Raw genomic sequence first — 23,889 nt, forward strand, 5'->3', positions numbered from 1 at the left:
TGTGTGAAATAGGACATGTTTATTCAAGTATCACTTAATAATCAGTTGTAAATTCATTTGCGAGATATCGACCTGAGAATGAACGAGCTATGTCCTTGAATCAAGGTGGATTAGCGCTGATTGCAGCCACAGGGACTTATATCTGTGTTTACAATTTACCTGTCGTACATTTACTGTAGTTATTATATGTAGTACATGTACGACAGGTAACCTCTAAGCAATCTTATGACCCCCTGTGATTTCAACAACTAATCGGTTACCTTGAGATGTTCTAAAAACTAACCCTCTAAGCTTGCTCCCATTTCGTGAAGCCGGGGGGAATAAGGGCCACAGAGTAAATTTGACAGACACAAAATTGTATTCTTACCAGCCAGCTGGGGCAGGGACGGCACCTGGTCACCGGTGTTTTCCCTGTTCCTGCCCGCCGCCCCCGTGGTAAATTCGTCACTGTAACCACTCCAAATTGATGTCTCCAAAAGCACATTCTTCTGTTTCGTATCAGCAATGTTTGCCCTCCGCCCCCCCCCCCCCATCAAGTACATCGAATAACAGCGACTGTCCTTAAATACACCCCAGAAGATTACATTCAAATACAGCTTAGTCTAGTCCGTGGCTGGTCAAACGGAGCTGAAAGCAAAGTATATTTTACGCCATAAGAATGACAGCCATCGATATCACGAACTACAATTTCCTTGGAAAATCTGGACTAAAAGTGTCCAACATTTGTCTGGGAACGATGACATTTGGAGTATTGAAGGGAACTGTAAGTAGATTTAATTAGTATACTTCAGCGGTGTGATTTGTTCATAATACGTTCTTACTAAATTGTGAAATTTCTCGATTATTAAGGGAACTTGCCTCTATGGATTATACTGTTGTTTTTATATAACAAAATATAACAAAACGCAAATCGATCGAGTTCCACCTTTTGTATATCCAGTAATGTACCGTTGTAAATCATATTTTATAATTAACAGATAGAATTTTCTTTCAACGTTTTCAAAGAGTTGGAAAGAGTATGTGGTGGTGAGTCCCGTTCTCATTAAGTTTGAATTAGGGACTGATCATTTAATCTTCCTGGAAGGAGCAAGGTCGAATGTAAACACTCGAGAAGCACGAAAATTCGCGGAATTTAACAACAGTCAATATGCACAATCCCTCTGGGTTAATATTTGTGAAATTCAAGATATGTGCAAGGTCCGTATCTATTTGATATACAAGTCAACTTATAATTATAATTTACTGTACATGTCTTGCATTGCTAAACAGAACAACAAATGGGCTTGTGCAAAGAGCTCCGTGTCAAATTCCGCTTGCCTAGCGAGCGAGTTCTCGTGCATTTCGAGTTCCACCATCGCAAGCCAGAGGCGACAATACGAGCGTCGGACCATAATTTTTCATTTACACAACATTACATACAAGTATTTCAGTAATGTTGAATGACATGTTACAATAAAGTTAAAACAGAGTGAAAGAAACAAAAATCAAGAAACAATCACAATAAAAATTTGTAGTAAGACGAAACAGGAAAAAGATCTGATGACTGTCAGATTCTATACGGGTGGAAGAAATATTGTCTATATAATTATGATAATAAATTAGGTTATAAATCAACCAAATGGTCTACCACGCGTGCGCACTAGTGTGTGTCTGTGAAATAGGACAGGTGTAATTCATTAATCATTTAATAATATGTTTTTAATTCATTTGCGAGACAATAATCTGAAATTCGACGATCTAGGTGGATTAGCGCTGATTTAACTAACTTCTCCGCTATCTCGAGATGTTTTTTAAATATACGTTCATCTTGATCCTGTGGTAGTTTGTCGATTAAAAGGGAACTAACTCCTATTCATTACAAGGTTGCGGTTTATTTTAATAGCGCTGCCCCATATATTTGATAACACGTGATTCAAAGAGTCAACATATGATATGTGTGCACTTATAACCAGTCAAGCTATGCACGATAGGGACCCACTGCGGGGGGGGGGGTGCAATAATGAATGCAAAATACAAAGTGGTTTGTCCTTTTTATATTGACATTTGTTTTGCATATTCAAGTTTCAAAAATTTAAAATGACCGACAAATATCTTCTACGGTTTTAGGGGGTTCCAAACTTTAGTGGATGGATCAGTAATCCGTATGTATATATGTAGGTAGATAGGTAGGTAAGTAGGTAACAAGCTAGCTAGCTAGGTTGGTTGGTAGGTAGGTACATACGTACGTACGTAGGTAACGCAAATAGCAGCTATTGCAAATTACCAAATTCAAATGGTTATAGCTACATGTACATCATTTAATTTCAGTCACATAATAATCACTTGCGTTATTGACCGATTTCTCTTATAAGTTTTTTTTCTTCATAAAGCTTAATAAATAATTATGAATATATGAAGCTACGATCTCTTAAGATTAAAACTACTTAACATTAGTCCACTTACTTTAAATAATTCATATTACTTGGTTAAGGTATGGTTTCATTTTCTTTAATGAAACGTATATGCATAATTCATTCATTCAGCTGATTACCTTTTACATAGACATTTTGTTAAAGAAAAATAACGCTTGGTTCAACCGACTTCGCTGTTCCTCGGCTAACATCAGTGGCGGCCAACAAGTTGTAGAGTGCAAGGGACAGTTTTAATGCACAAATCTAATGTTGTGTACACCTCCCTAATATAAAAATTCATACGAAATATAATACATGAATGAGGTCAAAAAGGTCCATATTTTGGATAGGTATAATAAAACAAAACATAATATCGTTAACTTGACCTGGCAAACAGTGGAAATTCATAGAATAATGTAAATTCATAGAATAATAATTCATAGAATAAAACGTTGAAGCAACCCACCCAAATTTATACATGCATGTTTCATGTATGAAAGCTATTTTTGAGAACACATGATGCTCTCAATGCAAATGCAAGGTCCTTTCCCTGTATGATAACTTTGAAAAAACATTGTATACTTAACAGCTTGATGCAATTCAAAATAGTTGTCATCCAGGCAGTTTTTGAGATATTCTACTTGCATTGAAATAACGTGTCTACTGTTATAAGTGACTAACTCCGCTTCTTATCCGACTATTGGTATTTCACTGGCTACATTCTGTGCAGTGACTACATTGTTGTTGTTGTTGTAGGGTTTAACGCCATTTTTCAGCACACGATAGGCTATACAGGGCGGCCAGTATTAATGGTGGAGGAAGAACCCGGGAAAACCCCGGAAAGAACCACCTACCCACGAGAAGCTACTGGCAAGCCTTCTCACATACCCACATTAGCCGAATCCAAGACTCGAACCCACGCAGACAGAGGTGAGATGGCAGTGATCCGTAACGGAGAGCGCTCAAGACCACTCGGCCACTCGGGGCACCCGTGACTACATTGAGGTGTACATGCCTCACATCAGTTTCAAGAACAACACAAGCCAGAAAGACCAAATTCACAAATATATTCATATCATAATTATTGCACAATAAGAGCTCAAACGTCAACCATAGCCTTAAGAAATTTGTCAGGGGACAATTTACGAAGCTATCCCTTTCCATCATAATTGTGCCGGGGTTTACCACAGGTCGAAAATGGCAACAGAGCAAGTATAGAGAGACTAAATCAATTAGATTAAAACCTATGCAATAGTCTCACCATGGGCAGCAGCCTGTGCGAGATATACTTTAAATTGACGTACAGTTCTCCTGGCAAAGCGGACGAAACAAAGCTACAAAGCATTGAATTTTAAGGCAGTAAGACGTAGACCTACTATTCCGTCACCATACATGTCAGTGTAGACGTCTTATGGTCTTACATTATACGGCTATTGTTTAGATGTGGGAAATAATACACAGACTTCATTTATTTCAAATTACCAGTGAAAAATGATTCCTGAGTTGTTAACCTCCCTAAACAGCATAATTTTGAAGGTGTGTTACTTTTTTCTCAAATAAAGATAGAACAAGAATGCTTTGGTGCACTGGCAAGTCTTACAAAAACAAGGGGAAACAACCCATATCGTCTGGTCAAAGCTTTTGTATCTGGACCCGGTTTCACTAAAATTCTTAAAAATTGATCCTCAAATTTACAGTTTATATCTTCTTGTTTAGGATATGTAAGATCGTGCATTTGTAAGTTAGATAAATAAATGCCTCTAGAGATAAGGCGACAATCCTGTAAGGACATTCAAAAGTTTATAAAATTGGTTTGATTCATAGTAACTACTAAATACTTTGTGATAAAAATGGCACCGATAAAAACAAATCAAAAAAATAATAAAAATCAATATGTGATGAAGAAATTTGTAGCAGTTTAATGAAATTGAGACCTGGTTGTATAATAGAACCGATTTTGTCCCTTTTTGGGTGCTTTTGAAACTCAAAATGAATCAATGTAGACCACAGTTACATAGAACGATTAACATACAATGGCTTCAAAATTAGAACGTCAATAGGCACACTGCAGACGACCTTGTCCTGCAGTCACTGGTGTTGAGCGTTAAATCTGACAGGCAGAACTGAGAAAGAGTAAAAACTATAAATAGCGAAAATAGAATCATCAAGATGCCATGCGTCAGTTTACGTTTTTCTTGTTTTAAATCTTTCTACAATTCAACTGATATAAAATATATCGAAGTACAGTCACTAATTATGAACTCTTGATTGCTTACAGATGTTTTAGGGCGCTTATGGTTCTACATATCGTTTAGTCATCATCGCCAATCTGAAGTTTGGCGACTGTTCAGTTGAATACTTAGCATACATTAGTTTTTTCATTTTATTTAAACTCACTAATAAATTTAAACAGCAACTAAATGTGAAACAATATTCTGACTACAGAGCACGCACACACACACACACACACACATACACACACACACCAGTTTTGTACTCAATCTAATGGTTAACAGGACTTAACGTCTGTAATGAGTATGGGCACAATAATGAAGACTGAGTTTGTTATGTCAATGTTTGTGCTCACATCAGGCATATTTATGATTTAATGTTCAATTTCTGCATCAGCTTTATGAATGTAGCACACAAGCAGACGAGGAAAAGTCGCAACAGATCTTGGACAGATATGTGGAGCTCGGTGGGAATTTCCTTGACACGGCAAACGTTTATTGTCGAGGAAAGTCAGAGGAAATCATAGGAAATTGGCTTCAAAAGTATGTACCCCAACTCGGATATAATTTTGACTCTTTATCACAATCTGAACACAAATGCTTCCACATGCCACAACATAGAGGATCTGCATTACTTGCGGAACCAGACTTTGTAGCACCATCGTGTTTATTCTTGACTTTGTAAGCTTATTGCATGTATCAGAGGAAAATATACATTAAAATAATTAGTATATTTTCCTCTGGTAGCAGCAGAATTGCTACTCAGATTGAAGAACAAGTAACCATCATACGAAAACTGTTTTCGTGCTGCAAGGAGTGCGGACCTACTTGTCTTCTGTGGATTTGGCATATTTTTTTCGTAAGTTTTGTTGAAGTTCTGATAATACATTATGATGGAACATTTACTCAGTTTATTAAATCAACATTTCATGATTTGTTAAGATGAATTAATTTTGTTAAAAATTTGTTCACACACATTCATGCTCGAAATAACTAATTTTCTTGACCAGAAAATACAATCGCTGTATGGTTGCTTTGTTTTGGAGCTTTACGGCGCAGCGTTGATAATTCAGTGCCGAGGAGACTAACGTACACTGGTGGCCTCTAGTTCAGCACGCTAACGACTCGAATACTGCGGCTTCTACGTCCATTAGTCGCCTCTTACCTTACGACGTTCAGAAGTCCAGCAGGCTATTCTACATCCCCGACCCCATAAATAGGGGATGGGAAGGAAGATATTTATTTTATGTTACAAATTAAAACACCAACAAAATCTTAAAATGTGTGTATAGTTCTATTATTCGTAGAGTTTGCATACAATTTCTATGAAAGAAATATGATCTTTTTTAATGTTTTACATGGAAGCTAACGAAATTGGATCTTTTTCATTTAAATAAGACACTTTCCTATATAAAATTAAATATTGTATTAGAGTTTCACTGAATACTATAATATTATATTATATTATATTATATTATATTATATTATATTATATAGAGAAAAGAGAGAGATTTCTTCTGTAAATACATTCGAACATTTAGCAACAAGATGACCTTTTCTTCGTCAAAATCTAATTTCTAATAATGTAAATTAGTTTAAATATGACATCAATCAGTTGAACCGCTCCGATGGCCTATTTGTTAGAGACTCCGCCTCGGATGCGGGAGGTCGTGGGATCGATCCTCGGTCGAGTCATATCAAAGACTTGCAAAAATGGTACTAACAGCTGCCTCACTTGGCGCTCAACATTAAGAGGTTAGTACTGGTCGGTCTGGTGTCGGGATAATGTGACTGAGTGGGACATCATGTAGGTGCCGATGCATATTCATGCATACATAACGGTTATCATCAATATAAAGATATATTTATTTAGAGGGTGGGGAAACATTGGTTCCCTAAACAGTAAAGATAAAACATGAATATTTGCAGGTCAGCAATCACATCACTTTCGTATCTGCAGGTCAGCAACTATTATTTGACTTTTATTTCAGGCATCAACGTGATAGGATTGTTGTGGCAACAAAGGTTCGCTTTCCGATGGATGTCTCTGACGTCAATAGCGGTGGGCTGAGCAGACGACATATTGTACAAAGTGTGGAAGAGAGTCTGCATCGACTCAGGACTAATTACATCGACCTCTGCCAGGCTTGGTTCTACTTTAGCTACACAACTACTAGCACTCGCGGCTATTAGAAATATCGAGGGTTTTCAAATGTGTAATTATTTTGCGACATTTAAATTTCGCGGATCTATAACTGCATAGGTTGTCAATTGGTGGGGGAGGGGGTAGAAAAAATTAAGGATAAATTACGCTCGCATATTCTGCGCAAATGCAATAGTATACATACAAATAAAAGCATGTTTGCAGGATCTAAAATCATTCAGAATATGCCAAAAATTAATGGAAACAATATTGTTCCTCTGCATACAATAGCTCGCGGATGTGAATGTAACTAAAATAAACAAATACATGTAATATTGTTATGTGGGGCAATTTACGTATAAAAAGCAGTTATTTAGGCTTCCAATGAGGTAGACTATATTGTCATTATGGTATATATATATATATATATATATATATATATATATATATATATATATATATATATATATATATATATATATATATATATATAAGCGATTATAACCTTCAGTTTTTTCATTAATATTTAGGCTCATGCATGGGACAATGGAACCCCTATAGACGAAACTATTAGGGCATTTGATGACCTTGTGCGCTGTGGGAAAATCCGTTACTATGGTTTCAGTAATGTTTGTGGCTGGCAGTTGCAGAAAATTGTCGACTTTTCAAAATATAATGGACTCAATCCACCAATCAGCTTACAGGTATGTATTCTTCCTAACGAGTTCTTGAGTTTTACTGGGCAAGACGTCACTTCTACCTCTTAAACTTTCGTTTGGCTGATTTTAATTGTTTCAATTCTTTGCGAGAGAACGGGGGATTGAACCAGTCGTTATATACACACATACTTTGGCGTGCTTAGTATCTCTGTCATACAATGCTAAGTTCACCCTAAGATTACTCCAGCTCATCCATTTTGAACGATTTGGCGTGCCATACAATGCAGTTCCTTTCGTGAACTGAGTCTTTATACCTGAGGGTGCGATGGAAGCTGATTTATAAATATCCAGAGCAGTGTGAAGGACAGTATGACTAAGGAGAAGGAGAGAATCGTTAACTTTGAAAAACGTATGAACGACATGGTTTTACCGCATTTTCTAAGTGAAAGATTTTAGTAAAGATTGAGTCAAAGAAGATACAAGTCTCAATGTATATTTTAGCTAAGCAAATAAGTGTATAAAAAGTCACCTTAATTAGTACCTGCGAAACTTACAAGCTCTAAAGAATGAAGTAAAAGATTTCATTACAAAAATCCACGACTATCTTTATGGTCATGTCTTTTAATGTTTGTCATGGTTTTAGATGAAATGAGATTCAGCCAATGTCTAAACCACATCAAAGGTCCATATAGTCCAATACCATTTTTGTTTATATAAAAAGGAAAATTCCCAGTTATGGCATTTAAGTGAGTTGCACATTTTTTGTTGCATAAATGAGACTACTGTTAGCTAAGTGAGTGGCGTAGGATGTCACTGCGGATATGTTTCATTTTACAGCAACAGTACAGTCTTCTGTGCCGGCAATCAGAATGGGAAGAATTCATGGTCTGCAAGAATGATGGAATTGGTGTCCTACCTTGGAGTCCCCTTAAGGGGTAAGAGATGAATTAGTAATAACTAGTACATTGTATTAGTTTTCGGCTGTAATTTTTCAGACATATTTGGTCCACCTAGTGTGATACCTATGTCAGTATTGCCCCAGCTTATTTCTGGTGGCAGGATTTAAGTAGAATCAAGACGGCCTGTCTATCTTTAAGGTCTGTCAAGTTTGTCATTATAAAGACTTTATTACACTTCAGTACTGAATTTGAAAGAAAGATCCTATTTTGTCGTTCATATAGCAGCGTACATAACATTTATGAGTATTACCTTTCCATGTTAGCTGCAGAACGATATATATATATATATATATATATATATATATATATATATATATATATATATATATATATATATATATATATACACACACATACATACATACATAGAGAGAGAGATTTATTTACAGGAGAAAATCAAGCAAGGGTTACAAGTAATATTTAGTGTCAAGGAGTAGTCCAACACTTATGGAAATCAATGTTTCAATTAGCTAAAATGTTTAAAAACCATACTTTTTTATAATTTTGTCCATTTCACCTGCAGTTATATAGTTCAATACAATATTTCAAATACAACATCCATATCAAGCTTATTTTGAGGCAGATCGTTTATTGTCTGGACACCTGGCAGAATTGTATGCTTTAGATCTTTACCTTTTTTCAGTGGACTTTTGACAGGAAAGTTTAAACGTGGAGAGACACCAGACAAGACTCAAAGCCGGATCGGTTTTGTTCACCAAGATGAGAAACGTGCACTTGAAGCAGCCCCTGCTTGGAGTAAATATTCAGATAATGACGCCTACTGGAACCTTATTGACCTAATGGGAAAAATAGCTGCCAAACATGGTGAGTATACATTTACTACGGTGTATACAAAAAAATATTCTGCCATGTGAAAGAAGTCCCTTTTTAAAATGGACTGGGCCTACTTTCAGAAGAAAACCTCAAACTGGAGTGAAAACACAGCTCATACTATACTGATTATTTGTAAACTAAAATAGCCAACATATATGTGGATCATTAGTACAGTTTCTTTGCTACATCTAAATAAAGCATAAACATGAAAGCATATGGGATGATATGGGCATTTGCTGTAAAGGTCGCTTTGCTGCAACCAAATAACAAAGAATGAACATAAATACGTCTTGCACAATATCACCTTTCTTGCCATATTCGTATAGTAGCTTTGGAAACCAAATTACAAAGAATGAGCACAAATACATCTAAATGTGGGTCTTTGTTGTCATAGTTACGAGTAGGTTGTCCCCACTGCTGCTTCTTATCAAGATTGCACCCAGTCACTCAAAGTAAACAAGTGAAATTTTGACTAGCATGTTTGCATTCATGTATCGATAACCTAGTTAGAGGCCAATAGAGCATTAGTAAAAAAATCTCTCAAAAAAACATCTGTTTAAAAAAGACATTGATAGGAAAATTACGCAAATAAACAACGATAGGTTGAAAATCGAACTATGACAGGATTGTTTATATTTATATATAAATAACCGGATTGGTTTCTCGTGTCAGTGAGTCCATTTTTTTTTTATTTCTTTTAGACGTATATTTTTAACTTTTACGACTTTTTGACAAACGCGTGTTAGCACTTTGAAGCAAAAACACAGGTAGTTCAGAAATTAAATCTGGCAGATATGTCTGTACCGATGTTTGCCTCATGTGGTATGATTTTCAAGCCATTAGAGCAGTTTTAAAGCTTTTGATGCATATTGAACTTTTTGGACCTTGCTAATACGATCAAGCGAACAGTATTGTGAGATCAGCAATTTAAATCTAATATGCATGTTCTTATATATTGGTAGATGACATGGTTAGATTTTGATGCCATTATATAATATTTTACAAAACTATTGGAACATTTTTCAAAACCTTTTTACTTCAACATTTAAGTCAGCAGTGTTTTAACACAAAACTAGTTAAAACAGGTTTGGTCTACCCTCATAAAACTCCTATACTCTGAGACTTAGCTAAAGTATTGCGCACAAATAGTTTGTAAACTACAAGCAGCCAGTACTACCCAAGGCACTGACTTAAAGGCAGAAATTTCATGAAGTCAGTGAAGCGTGAAATGTAAGTCAAGTTGTCCTACTTATGGAATTTTGTATTTTATCAAACATAATGTCTCCGTGGACTGATAGTCCATAAGAAACTTAACCAATAGTCAGCAAAGCATAAATTGTAGATTGCACTGACATATGTTCATACATTTATATTGTAGCCGTCAAGATGTACCCACATACCAAAGAACACCGCTCAGTGGCCAACTGTATTTGAGAAATTGATCACGCTATTGAAGTATAAGCAAAATATATCAACAAAAATTTAAAAAGTTTAAACACAATACATCAAGTTTCATCCTACACTTAACGTGCTATCACTATTGAAAATGGAGAAACTCGATGTGATGGCTTAGGCATGTAATATAGATCACTGACCTACATTTTGTGGATAGGTGTTATACCCATCAAAACCAATCGACATATCAATTTCCATTGATATATACCCAATATTGCCCAAGAAACTAATCCAAAACGCAAAACACACTTTCTGAAAAACAGATTGTGATCAAATTTGCAATAAATTGCGCCTGTATATAACGCAAATTAGGTCATACGCGACATCGGGGATCTGGTAAGCACGCATTCTAATATTAAGAGTTTATCTTAAAGATTACTTGTCTAAAATAAGTAAATATTGATCGGTTGTAATATTTTGCGTAATACATGGGTGGTTCTTTGCTTTGATTTAAGACACGTATTCCGGAAGTCACAGCTGTGGCACAACGCATGCTCACATCGAGATGACTTGTTTTAATATGGACTCATTTAACCGGATGCATTAAATGAGTTGAATATATTGAACTGAAATTTCTATTTTGCCAGGAAAATCAATAGCTCAAGTTGCAGTTAGGTGGCTTCTTCAGCAAGATATTGTTGCCTCAGTTATCATAGGCGCAACCTCAGTGAAACAGTTGGAGGATAACATGGGAGCCTCGGCAGGATGGAACCTTTCAACAGAAGAGGTAAATAATATTTTCTTTAGATCGGAATGTGGAAAAGATTACACGGAGGAATGAAGTATATTGTGGGACATACGATGAACAACTAATTCGTCAGGGTCCATTTGTTTCTTATATGATCATTCAGTTCCATGGTGAGCTGGCTGTATCTTGTATATATTTAAATTGGTTTCATTGTCTGCAGATGTTTTCTAATCAGAAAGTCAGTAACAGTTATAACATATATACTCATAAATGATTACTTCCAACGTTGTAATGTCCAAGTAACGGATGTCTTGAAGTGACCATTTCTTTACAGTACTAGAGCTTTTTCTTCTGAATATTTAAATAATTATATCCAATGGTTTGGGGTGGGAGCGGTTGGCTCTTGTTTTTTGAGGGGGCTTTTCGTTTTCTTGCGAGGGTGTCTTATATCTATTTTTTTTTATAAAATAATTTTGTTATACATGTATACACAGCTGTAGAGTGAATGCAGTTTGATAAAGTCATGCATCCACAATGCTGATATGGTTTCAGACCAAACACTTTAAATAGACGTTTTCGCGACATGAAATGTTTTCACAGAAGCAGTTAAGTTTTATAAAAGCACGGTACAGTATGTTAGCCTATGTTAACCGTTCATCTAAAATCCATATGTTTCTCAACCTTACTTTATAAATGATACATATTTTGGGTTTATTTCAGGGAATGGGACGAATTCATGTGTGAATTGTAGTTCTCAAGCATCTAGGTTTGATTGTCTAGTTGCCAAAACAATAAAACCAGAAAGTCGACAATGTTACCATCGCTTGTAAAAACAACCCTGACTTGCAAATATAAAAAAAATTTTATGCTAAGCAGTGAATTACTTGATTTTCTAATTAAAATAATATTGATATTTCACTGTAGTGAAAAAATATTTTGTCACTGCAGGATCTACTTTTTGGGGTCAGAACATAATTACCTCCCTTTGATTTGCTGTCAGTGAACTACTGTTTCCTTATGTACATGTATGTCATTGTCATCTCTGTGGCGTCTGCAACTAAAATTAAAATGTCTGTTATCCTTGAAACTTGTAGTTTGTTATTCTGGAAATATCAGTTAATTTTTATCAATCTGATGCGGAACTAATTTAATGCGCAGGTACACATAGCACAGCAGAACATGTAGGGTAAACAGCTGACATTACCGTAAGAAATCTTTTAATTCACTGTGTCACAAACTTTAGGTAGCCAACGTATGTGAGCATAAAATAAAAAGAATATTTGCTTGAAACGAGTAAATAACGGATACATTTCATCTCGTGGGTGAAACACTCTAATATTTTCACTCGTGGCTAAGCCACTCGTGAAAATACTGAGTTTTTCATCCACTCGATGTAATCTATCCGTTATTCACTCGTTTCAAGCAAATATCCTCTATATATTGTACACTCACTTTACAGAATTTTGTCTTTGATGAAAACACAACTGAAGTTCACACGTATTCAGTTTGTAGTATTACATTTGTGCAGGCATTTTACGAAACAAAAGCTATTTTAATTCTTTGATATTCAGTTTTAAATTTTAATAGGTTTTTACACTTTTATCTGACAAAACATAAATCATGCAGATATTTTGGATTATGGATGTGATTCAACGTTTATATATAAAAAAAACTAATATTATATAATGGATCCATTTTAATGCTCACAAATACACATGCTGCAGTTTCATTTGATAGTGAATTGGTCCCACTAGGGGCTCTATACATTCAGCTTATGAACCATAACATCTTTTAGGGTTGAGAAAGCTTTGTAAGCGTTTCAGAGAGGTAGACAGACAGAACATGTTTCTCAATTTCCCCAACAGATCACAGTAAATTACACGTTCCTTTCTTAAGAATAACTTAAGAGTGTGTGTGTGTGTGTGTGTGTGTGTGTCTGTGCGCGCGCGCGCGCGCGCCGGCGCTGCTGAAACAGACATGAGCAAACTGTCGTGGCAGTTCCAAAAGTTTGCGTTTTGTGTTGATAAATCCAAGATAAACGTTACGGTCCAAAAAGATGGGTTGTATTTTTTCTTAAGAACTGTTTTATTTGTAACCTGGTCCATTTTTCTATAATTTGTCATTGCAGATGGCTACACTAGATGCAGCAAATCCCAGGATGGCATGCTATCCATGGGAGACAATTTGGAGAGTGAATGGTCCCGATAGATTTAACAAATTTAACCAATCTATCAAAATATAATCAACTTTACCCCACTAGTACTGCTGCAGCGTAGTTTAATTTTGATGTGAAACATAGTTTTTAAAAGAAAATTCCATGCCTTTTGTTCCAAGGAGCAAGAGGGATATTTAAATTAGTATTCAATTAATATTAGTTAATTTGTAATGAAGTTTAAATTTATGATGAAATCAGCGCTCACCGACGGTGCGAGCTTGCATCTGAATAGCTGGACTTGGTACAGCCATAAAGAAGCCTCTCAGACGTTATGTTATCCTGGTTCTGCACACAACTTGGATTGTAAAGCATATAGTCGTCACATTGCCGTCGATGATACACAAATTATAACTTAATTATTTCTTAGTTTGCATATCTTTATCAAATGATCAACAAGACACAGATTCACGCCTTCCTCATATTAATGTATTGAAGCTGGATTCTGTCTATAATTTGAATAAACCAATTGAAATCTCATAATTGGTGTAATTTGTTTTCAGTCACTATCCGCATTTTTAATTCAACGTTATGGAAGAGGATTCATCTATGTCTGTTGACGATATTTTGAACCTCAGCTATGTTAAACACGCACACACACACACGCACACACGCACGCACGCACGTACACACACACACACACACACACACACATACATACATACATACAATCTATTCCAAAAGTGGTTAAAAAGAAGACTTTCGCAGATAGTGAATTTATCTTTCAAAGAAAAGTAGACAAACAATTATGACTGCGTACGCACATTATTGAAATGTTGTATTTAGTTAAGTCAATAACTAGCACATGAACAATACACGTGTAACGAATTCTGTACAATTTAACGCCAAAACACTTCAGCATTAGCTGTCAGGTACAGTACCTTAATTTCAGTTTGTATCAAAGTAACAGTAAAACTCGTCCCACTCCGGTCTGTCGCACAAAATGTATTACTAGGATCTTTATAGACTAGATTTCTTTTTATAAAGCTTTCTTGAGCATTATATCTTGAACAGGGAACTACACAATCAACAGAAGTACTACATCAACTAACTAACTAACTAACTAACTAAATAAATAAATAAATAACTATATAATGTATATGATAAACAAACGGTATTTGTAAGTAGTCAAGTATTGTAGATCTTTAAATTTATCTTGCGATACCATTTATGAACAGTGGATGGCCCGTCTATGATAGGAATGTTTATTTTCAAATACTTAAAACATTTCTCTACTCCTTTCAAGGCACCTAAACGTTTTAGCTCAATATGGAGCTGAGCAGTTATGACTTAGGATCTTTTGCACGTGTTGCTTATACCGACTCCTCTTGAGTCTATTTTGAATCTGAGTTTTTCGTGGATCAACACTATCTTTATTTTATTTTCTTATTCAAATATCAAAATGGTGTCTATGATGCTAAAATAACGACGAATTCCTAATGATTTTTCAGATACTGCTGACTTGAATAGGAAGTAACTCAACGATATAATGAAAATAAAGGGAACAATAGCTAATGGAGTTTTATTATATTCAAAAAAGTCGTACGATCTATGCAGAGTTATCTTGTGGTTATCAAAGAATATAAAAAAATGAGTCAATATTTTCATACCGAAGTGTTTGGGAATGTCACTTTGATGATGAGTGGCAAGCTGATACCTCTGACACGAAAGCGTATGCAGACTATAAAGATGAATGCAAATACACCTTGTCAGTGATACATATTCTCTATAAGTACGCATGGTCAGACTATAAAGATGAATGCAAACACACCTTGTCAGTGATACATATTCTCTATAAGTACGCATGGTCAGACTATAAAGATGAATGCAAACACACCTTGTCAGTGATACATATTCTCTATAAGTACGCATGGTCAGACTATAAAGATGAATGCAAACACACTTTGTCAGTGATACATATTCTCTATAAGTACGCATGGTCAGACTATAAAGATGAATGCAAACACACTTTGTCAGTGATACATATTCTCTATAAGTACGCATGGTCAGACTATAAAGATGAATGCAAACACACTTTGTCAGTGATACATATTCTCTATAAGTACGCATGGTCAGACTATAAAGATGAATGCAAACACACTTTGTCAGTGATACATATTCTCTATAAGTACGCATGGTCAGACTATAAAGATGAATGCAAACACACTTTGTCAGTGATACATATTCTCTATAAGTACGCATGGTCAGACTATAAAGATGAATGCAAATACACTTTGTCAGTGATACATATTCTCTATAAGTACGCATGGTCAGAAAATGTAGAAAAGATGAAGTAATGGGTATTCAAGCTTAACTTTAAAGAAAAATGCTCAAATGAAATGTTACAAGGCTAAGCACATTTAAGGAAAGACATATTTTCTCCACATGTTATGTCTGAAAAAATCTTTAGCGGAAAGGTTTAATAGGATTTCAAAGAAAAGAACGCTGCAGTACTGTACACAGAATGAAAAGATAGAAAGGGTAGGCATCTTATCTGACCTCCTTCACAGGTACAGTAATGCCTATCACAGATCAATAGACACGATTCCGTTACATATTGTTATCCACCAACAGGTCTAAGTACAAATAAACAACGTGACTCCCGGGAAAATAAATAATGAAAGAAAACCAAAAAATTATAGTTCAGTGAAGGAAATTAATTTTATAACGTAATGGTCACTAAATTATTGGAAAAGAAAATCATGAATACTTTTCCATTCATTCAAACAGGTATGTACAAGAGATGTTAAATAGAAGTCTTAAGACTAGAATGTGTACGTATTTTACTGAAAATGAAACCAATGGATAGATATATTACAAAACTTTATTGATGGATACAACAGATCATACCGTCGATCTATAGACAATTCGCCAGTTGAAGCAAGCACGTCAGAAAATAGAATAAAGTAAGCATGAATTCATCTGGAAATCTTACAACAGATACATACAGAAATGCTCAATACAAAGCAGGCGAGGAAGTCGTGATCCCAAAATAAGTATATTTTTGCTAAGCCACTCTTTCTAACTCAACGTAATAGAGAAGTGATTTCAGGAGACCCGTGCTATACTAATTAGAAGAGAAAGAATAACGAGGATTCATTTTATGAGAAGTTATCTCATACGACAAGCAACATGTTCAAAAATGAAGCAACAATTTAAGAAAAACAATGGCAAAAATATGTACTACAAGGCAATTTAATGGAGCCATAAGAAAATATTTTCTGACTGAAATAGTCCTTACATTTGAAGCAGTGCTTGCAATGCATCCCTGAAGATCAGTAGCCATAATAATCCTGAAAAGTTTATATAAATAATATGCATATATCATTGGAATAAATTCTCTATTATGTATATTATCAAATGGTGTCTTTTGATGAAATTTAATGTCGAAACACGAAGTAGACATGATATACAATTTCAACACAATGGTCAATGTTCATTCAAAAAAGTATTTCACACTAATTTTATAAATGGGAAATGCAGACCGCTCTAAAAAATTAAATGACAATGTTTCCATCGAAGCTTTATTTAAATAACATAGTACTAAAATAAATGTCATAACATTTAATTGATGCAAACCTACAAAACCCTATGAAAGGAAATTAGTAACCCCTAGTATGTATGTATGTATGTATATATGTATGTATGTATGTATGTATGTATGTATGTATGTGTATGGATGCATGTATGTATGTATGTATGTATGTATGTATCAATGTATATGTGTGTATGTGGGCCATCGCTGCTGAAACAGACATGATCGAACTGAAGCGGCAAATAAAAAGTAGTGATTTTTGTTGGTGAAGCCAAGATAAACGTTACGGTCAATCCAGATCGGTATAATAAAAGTTTTCTGAAAACTGTTTTATTTCTAATATCCTTTCTCTATAAATTGTCGTTGCAGATGGCTACACTAGATGCAGCAAATCCCAGGATGGCATGCTATCCATGGGAAATGTTTGGAGAGTGAATGGTCCTGATAGATTAAACAAATTTAACCAATCCATCCAAATTTAATTAACATTACCTGACCAGTACTGGTGCTACTGGGTTAATTTTGATATGAATCATAGTTAATTTCTAAGAGAAATTGTCATGCTTATTTTTCGGAGGATCACGAGGGGTATTTAAAACAGTATTCAATGAAATACTGATGACTTTGTGATGAAGTCTAATGTTATCATTGACTAATCTAAATAGCTGGACTTCTTACAGAAATAAAAAAGGCTCAGAAAATACACTCTTCTAATACATGTCAAGTCTTCCTGCCTCTTTTCACCAACATGAGTTATAAGCAGATCGTTTTCAGTCTGCCGTCGATGATACACAAAAATTAGAATTTACTTATTTCTTAATTTGTATTCTTTTATCAAATGATCAACGGGGCACACAGCGGCGTCACTAGGGTTGGTGTCACCCAGTGCGGTAAACTCATGGTGTCACCCCTCCAGACTTCCACCATGGATTTCTTCTTCTTAAAATAACTCCAAATTTTGCTCCGACCAGCTCTGAATCTCATTCAAATAAGCACCAGACGCTCTGCAGACTGCATGGTGGCACCCTGTGCCTGCTAGTCATGTATTTAACTATGATCGGTTATCCGCTTATGAAATCCGACTAGACCGAGCAGTGTGTGCTCTGTAAAATTTGCAATTTTTCATTCTGGTGTCACCATTCTGAGATGGTGTCACCCGGTGCGGTCCGCACCCCTCTAGCGATGCCACTGGTGGCACATATTCACCGCCTTCCCCACAGTAATGTATTGATAATGGATTCTGTCTTTATTTGTGACAAAGCATTTTAATCTTGTAATTGATGTAATTAATTAAGTTCCGTTTTTTAGTCACTAGCCGAATTTAACATGATGGATGTGGGAGTCATCTATTTCCATTGTTACCTCATCTATACCAATGTGTCGTTACACCACATACGTACATGCATACATACATACATACATACATGCAACGCTATGATAACCTAACAAACAGCGGTGAGCCTGTCCATGATATGAACGTTTATTTAAAATATTTTAAATTTTTCTTTATTCTCTTCAAATCATCAAATACTTTTAGGTCAATAAGGAATTGTGCAGTTATTAAACTAGTATCTACTGCACGTGTGGTTTATACTGAATTATCTTGTGTCTGCTTTTAATCTGAGCTTTTGTGGATAAACTCTTATCGTTGTGTTTTTAACGACATCTAGTAAGTTTGCGAGATTTACCCAGTGCAATGCAAACATAGGTGAAAAGTATCATGTATAGTTTGTGTCTCTCAGTGTTGTAAAAACAAATCCTGTTTTGTATGATACCGTTCTTCACATTTCTGAACCATTTAGGAGAATTTTATTATTGATGATTTTGAAGCTGTAAATGAAAGTAATGTGTAAATCGGGGTGTTCCTTTTAATACATTTAGGGACTTCTGATCGAACGACAGAGTGGGACAGTAATGCTCTTCTTCTCAGTATTTTCTGTAGTGAGACAACCGTGTAAAACGAAAATTACATTCCGTCTAAGCATGAGAAGAAATAAACGTTATTTTCAGATATCAACATTGTCTTTCATATTAAACTAACGAAATATTCCTAATAATTCCTCGAAAACTGCTCACTTTACCAAACAGAACTCAATACAATAATGAAAATAAAGGGAACATTCGCTGATGAAGTTGTACTCTAATCTTAAATGTTCTGTAGCTCATGAAGACGTTAATCACATACGGTAATATCTCAGATTATTATATACTCATTTTTCCCCGCTAACTTTTCATTGCCAGAATTGTGCAGTATTTTACAATGCTGAACACCTTTATATTGCACGACATGTGTACAGGCCGGGCCCTATGATGTGCGGGACCCATGGCAGCAAGCGATGAGTGAGGCCCCCAAGGAAAAAATTGCATTGCGAATTTTTTTTCCTGAAAGCGCGTGACCCAAAGCGGTTGCTTTGTTCGGCGTGTCCATGAGCTAGGACACGTGTGCCTAAAAACAGTATAATGTATTAGGAACTACTTTGTAAACTAACTATGTACATTAGTGTAGTCGGCGCTTTAGGCTTTGATTATTATATTTGTTTGTGAATGAACTGAGTTGTTTCGTCGATTTGAAAGTATAGGAAATACAGTTACGATGTTGACCAGATCGGTGAGTCGGAAACGAAACTTCAAACAAGCAAACGAATGAACATGATATTCGCAATTTCAACAACAAATGTGAGAGACGCAGTAGTTCTAAATACCGTTTTGATCATTGAAACGGTTATTTAGGAGAAATGTTCGTAACTGTTCTCAAATAAATGGTTCAAACCATGACTAGTGCTCTCCAGGATCTATAAAAATATATCATATCAAAGCATATTGAGGTCAAAGTCTATCGCATATCTATCAGAGACGTAACATTTTATAAGTCAGTCAAAATACTAGATTCGAGAAAAAATCACGTGTTGATTTTTTTTAGAAAAAGAAGAGTCTCAGAACCAGTAATCCAAGACGACGAAAAAGTATTATTTCCGCTGCTAAATGGGCTGTCACACAACAGCTACTTCGCAATTTTTCCCGTCTAGCTATTTTGATACAATGCTAGACTAGCGATAGAAGACATACACTGTATCATACAGATCATAGCTGTGGTCTCTCCAACACTGAGATGCAAGTAACTAGGTATAAATATATGTCTTATTTAGCTGGTAATAAGAATGTGATACATATCCTTACAGTTACGCATTTTGAATTTCTTCAAAACGTACTTTCTAAGTTAGTTCTATAAATCCGAATGACATGTCCTGCAAAACATGATACACACCGCAACTGTACTGGAATTTTGCCCACATTTCTAACTGAAATCACATTCTCCTTACTACAATGACCTAAAACATCCAGATTCAGCCCATCTTAAGCAGAAAAGCAGATCTGAGTTGGATCAACATAAAAACAAAATACATCATTCCAGACCAACTGGAAACGTTTTTTCTTCAATGTGCATTCATTCTACCTATGACTCTAAATTTTAATTTTAAGTAGACGAAGGCGAGAATTTTTTAAACTAATGTCGAGCGCGCGACGAAGTTCAGAGATCGCTGGGCGGCGCAAGGTGCACATTAATATTGTTACTATGTAGTGATGACAGTTCGGTTTATTTTTTTAAAATACAGCAGAAATTTAATTATTTTGTTTCGTGTAGTGTATTAAACCTTAGGTAGGACAACGAAATGAGTATATAATTAAAAGGTTACTGCCTTTGTATGGGAAAATATGAACTCATTTTTTTCTCACCAATACTTTACTACCATAGGTCGTGCAGTATTCCTCAGAAAAACTCCTTCATATTTTCCCACACAACTGCAGTAACCTATAAATATAATAAGCTATGTAAATATTGTCATACAGAGGTGTCTGCTTGGATCATTTTGATGATCAGTGGCAAGCAGGTATTACTGACATGCATGCATATGAAAACTACAAAGATGAATGTAAATACACGTTTCCACTGATTTATGTTCTCTATAAATAAGCATGGGCCAATTAATGCAAATACACGTTTCCACTGAGTTATGTTATCTATAAATAAGCATTGACCAAAAGAGTTTTAAAAAACGTTTGAATCAATGGTGTTTTCAAGCTTCTTTTATACAAGATGGTGTACTTGTAATAAAAGACAACATTAAACACTTCCACGCTTATTCTAAAAAAACACATCTGTAAAGGAAACGTTTAATAGGATTCTAAAAATATGAATGATGTAGTACTTGCACAAAATGAGAAGATTAAAAGGATTGGTTTCTTATCTGACCACATTTACAGATAGAGTAACAGCAATCATAGAGACCACTCCAGTGGCCTAGTGGTTAGAGCGTCCGCCTCGGATGCAGGAGGTCGTGGGTTCGACATAAAAGAATAACCTGGATGAGGACCGGAGCTTCATTTCTACAAAATCTTGGTTATAATTAGAAGGCTTGTTACTAAAATTATGATATAGAATATGGTAAACATCAGGCATACCCAACATTTCATGGGGATTTTCCAATGTTCTGGACTCAGATTGAGATTAATATGTTTTTTTTACAAAACCAAAATCAATGATTCTTGTCAGGCAGAAAATAAACTTGAATTTGGACAAGGTCGGCTATAAAATACAATATTACATGATCCACATAATATAATGCTTAAAACAAACAAACAAACAATGCAAAATAAATATGCATAATAATTTGTTTTATTAAATTTCTAGTAAATATAGAATATATATACCATTGACAATAAAAGCAGATCAACATATGCAAACATGATTTTGTCTTTATCTTAACTCATAAGGAATATGAACTCAGTGTATGGATGTTACCAATATGTAATGGACAATAAAAGCAGCAAACCACATACCACAGTGTTGTGGCTTTACCTCAAATGAACTCACAAGGATAATGTACCAAAGGCCTACAGAGGAGAAGACTGAATAGTTAGTTATAATTAGATGAATGTACTTATGTACCAATGGCTTGATCTCATGAAGACCAAGTCTGCTGAAATAATATTCACTAATACCAATATAATTCTACCAATATATATCATACCTGTCAAAACGGCTCTGACAGAGAAAATTGTAAAGTAAGAGATCACGAAAAAGAGAGGCAAGAACATCGGCAATGTAATTTAAATTGCAAATTTGCAAGATAAATGTCACTATTTATTGATATACATATTATCTGGATAGTGTCTCAGCTATCAAAGTCTTAAGCTGGATAGAGTCTCAGCTATCAAAGTCTTAAGCTGGATAGTCTCAGCTATTAAAGTCTTAAGCTGGATAGTCTCAGCTATTAAAGTCTTAAGTTGGATAGTGTCTCAGCTATCAAAGTCTTAAGCTGGATAGTGTCTCAGCTATCAAAGTCTTAAGCTGGATAGAGTCTCAGCTATCAAAGTCTTAAGCTGGATAGTCTCAGCTATTAAAGTCTTAAGCTGGATAGTCTCAGCTATCAAAGTCTTAAGCTGGATAGTGTCTCAGCTATCAAAGTCTTAAGCTGGATAGAGTCTCAGCTATCAAAGTCTTAAGCTGGATAGTCTCAGCTATTAAAGTCTTAAGCTGGATAGAGTCTCAGCTATCAAAGTCGTAAGCTGGATAGTCTTAGCTATTAAAGTCTTAAGCTGGATAGTTTCATCTATCAAAGTCTTAAACTGGATGGTGTCTCAGCTGTCAAAGTCATATGCTGAATAGTCTCATCTATCAAAGTCTTAAGCTGGATAGAGTCTCATATATCTAAGTCTTAATCTGGATGGTGTCTCAGCTATCAAAGTCGTAAGCTGAATAGTCTCATCTATCAACGTCTTAACCTGGATAGAGTCTCAGCTATCAAAGTTTTAGGCTGGACTGAGTCTCATGTATCAAAGTCTTAATCTGGATAGTGTCTCAGCTATCAAAGTCTTAAGCTGAATAATCTCATCTATCAACATCTTAAGCTGGATTGGGTTTTCAGCTATCAAAGTCTTAAGCTGGATAGTCTCATCTATCAAAGTCTTAAGCTGGATAGAGTTTTCAGCTATCAAAGTCTCAAGCTGGATAGTCTCATATATCAAAGTCTTAAGCTGGATAGAGTTTTTAGCTATCAAAGTCTTAAGCTGGATAGAGTCTCATCTATCAAAGTCTTAAGCTGAATAGTCTCATATATCAACGTCTTAAGATGGATATAGTCTCAGCTATCAAAGTTTTAAGCTGGATTGGGTTTTCAGCTATCAAAGTCTTCAGCTGGACAGTCTCATCATAGAGTCTCAGCTATCAAAGTCTTAAGCTGGATAGTCTCAGCTATCAAAGTCTTATGCTGGATAGAGTCCCATCTATCAAAGTCAAGCTGGATAGAGTCTCATATATCAAAGTCTTAAGCTGGATAGAGTTTTCAGCTATCAAAGCCTTGAACTTGATAGAGTCTCATCTATCTAAGTCTTAAGCTGGATAGAGTCTCAGCTATCAAAGTCTTAAGCTGAATAGTCTCATCTATCAAAGTCTTAAACTGGATAGAGTCTCAGCTGTCAAAGTCTTAAGCTGAATAGAGTCTCATCTATCAAAGTCGTAAGCTGAATATAGTCTCAGCTATCAAAGTCTTAAGCTGAATATAGTCTCAGCTATCAAAGTCATAAGCTGGATAGAGTCTCAGCTATCAAAGACTTAAGCTGAATAGAGTCTCAGCTATCAAAGTCTTTAGCTGAATAGTCTCAGCTTTCAAAGCCTTAAGGTCAAAATATAATTTCATACATAATTTTGTTTTCCTTACAATTATGTAAGTCATTCTCTGCTTAATAACAGTTACTTTTAATTAGCTTCTTCTCTAATATTTT

General features: G+C 35.3%; 1 protein-coding gene across 1 annotated transcript; it reads left to right on the top strand.

Moving 5' to 3' along the window:
* Positions 1 to 267: 267 nt before the first annotated feature.
* LOC149799900 (uncharacterized) lies at positions 268 to 14,054 on the top strand. Its single transcript, XM_089959349.1, has 8 exons — positions 268 to 763; positions 5,019 to 5,164; positions 6,613 to 6,766; positions 7,295 to 7,468; positions 8,261 to 8,358; positions 9,026 to 9,207; positions 11,259 to 11,398; positions 13,488 to 14,054. The coding sequence occupies exons 1-8, from the start codon at positions 659 to 661 to the stop codon at positions 13,599 to 13,601; spliced, it is 1,113 nt and encodes a 370-aa protein (XP_089815475.1). The 5' UTR covers positions 268 to 658; the 3' UTR covers positions 13,602 to 14,054.
* Positions 14,055 to 23,889: the final 9,835 nt, after the last annotated feature.

This window comes from Sinohyriopsis cumingii, chromosome 5, assembly GCF_028554795.1.
Source record: "Sinohyriopsis cumingii isolate HCF-2022 chromosome 5, ASM2855479v2, whole genome shotgun sequence".
Lineage (NCBI taxonomy): Eukaryota > Metazoa > Mollusca > Bivalvia > Unionida > Unionidae > Sinohyriopsis > Sinohyriopsis cumingii.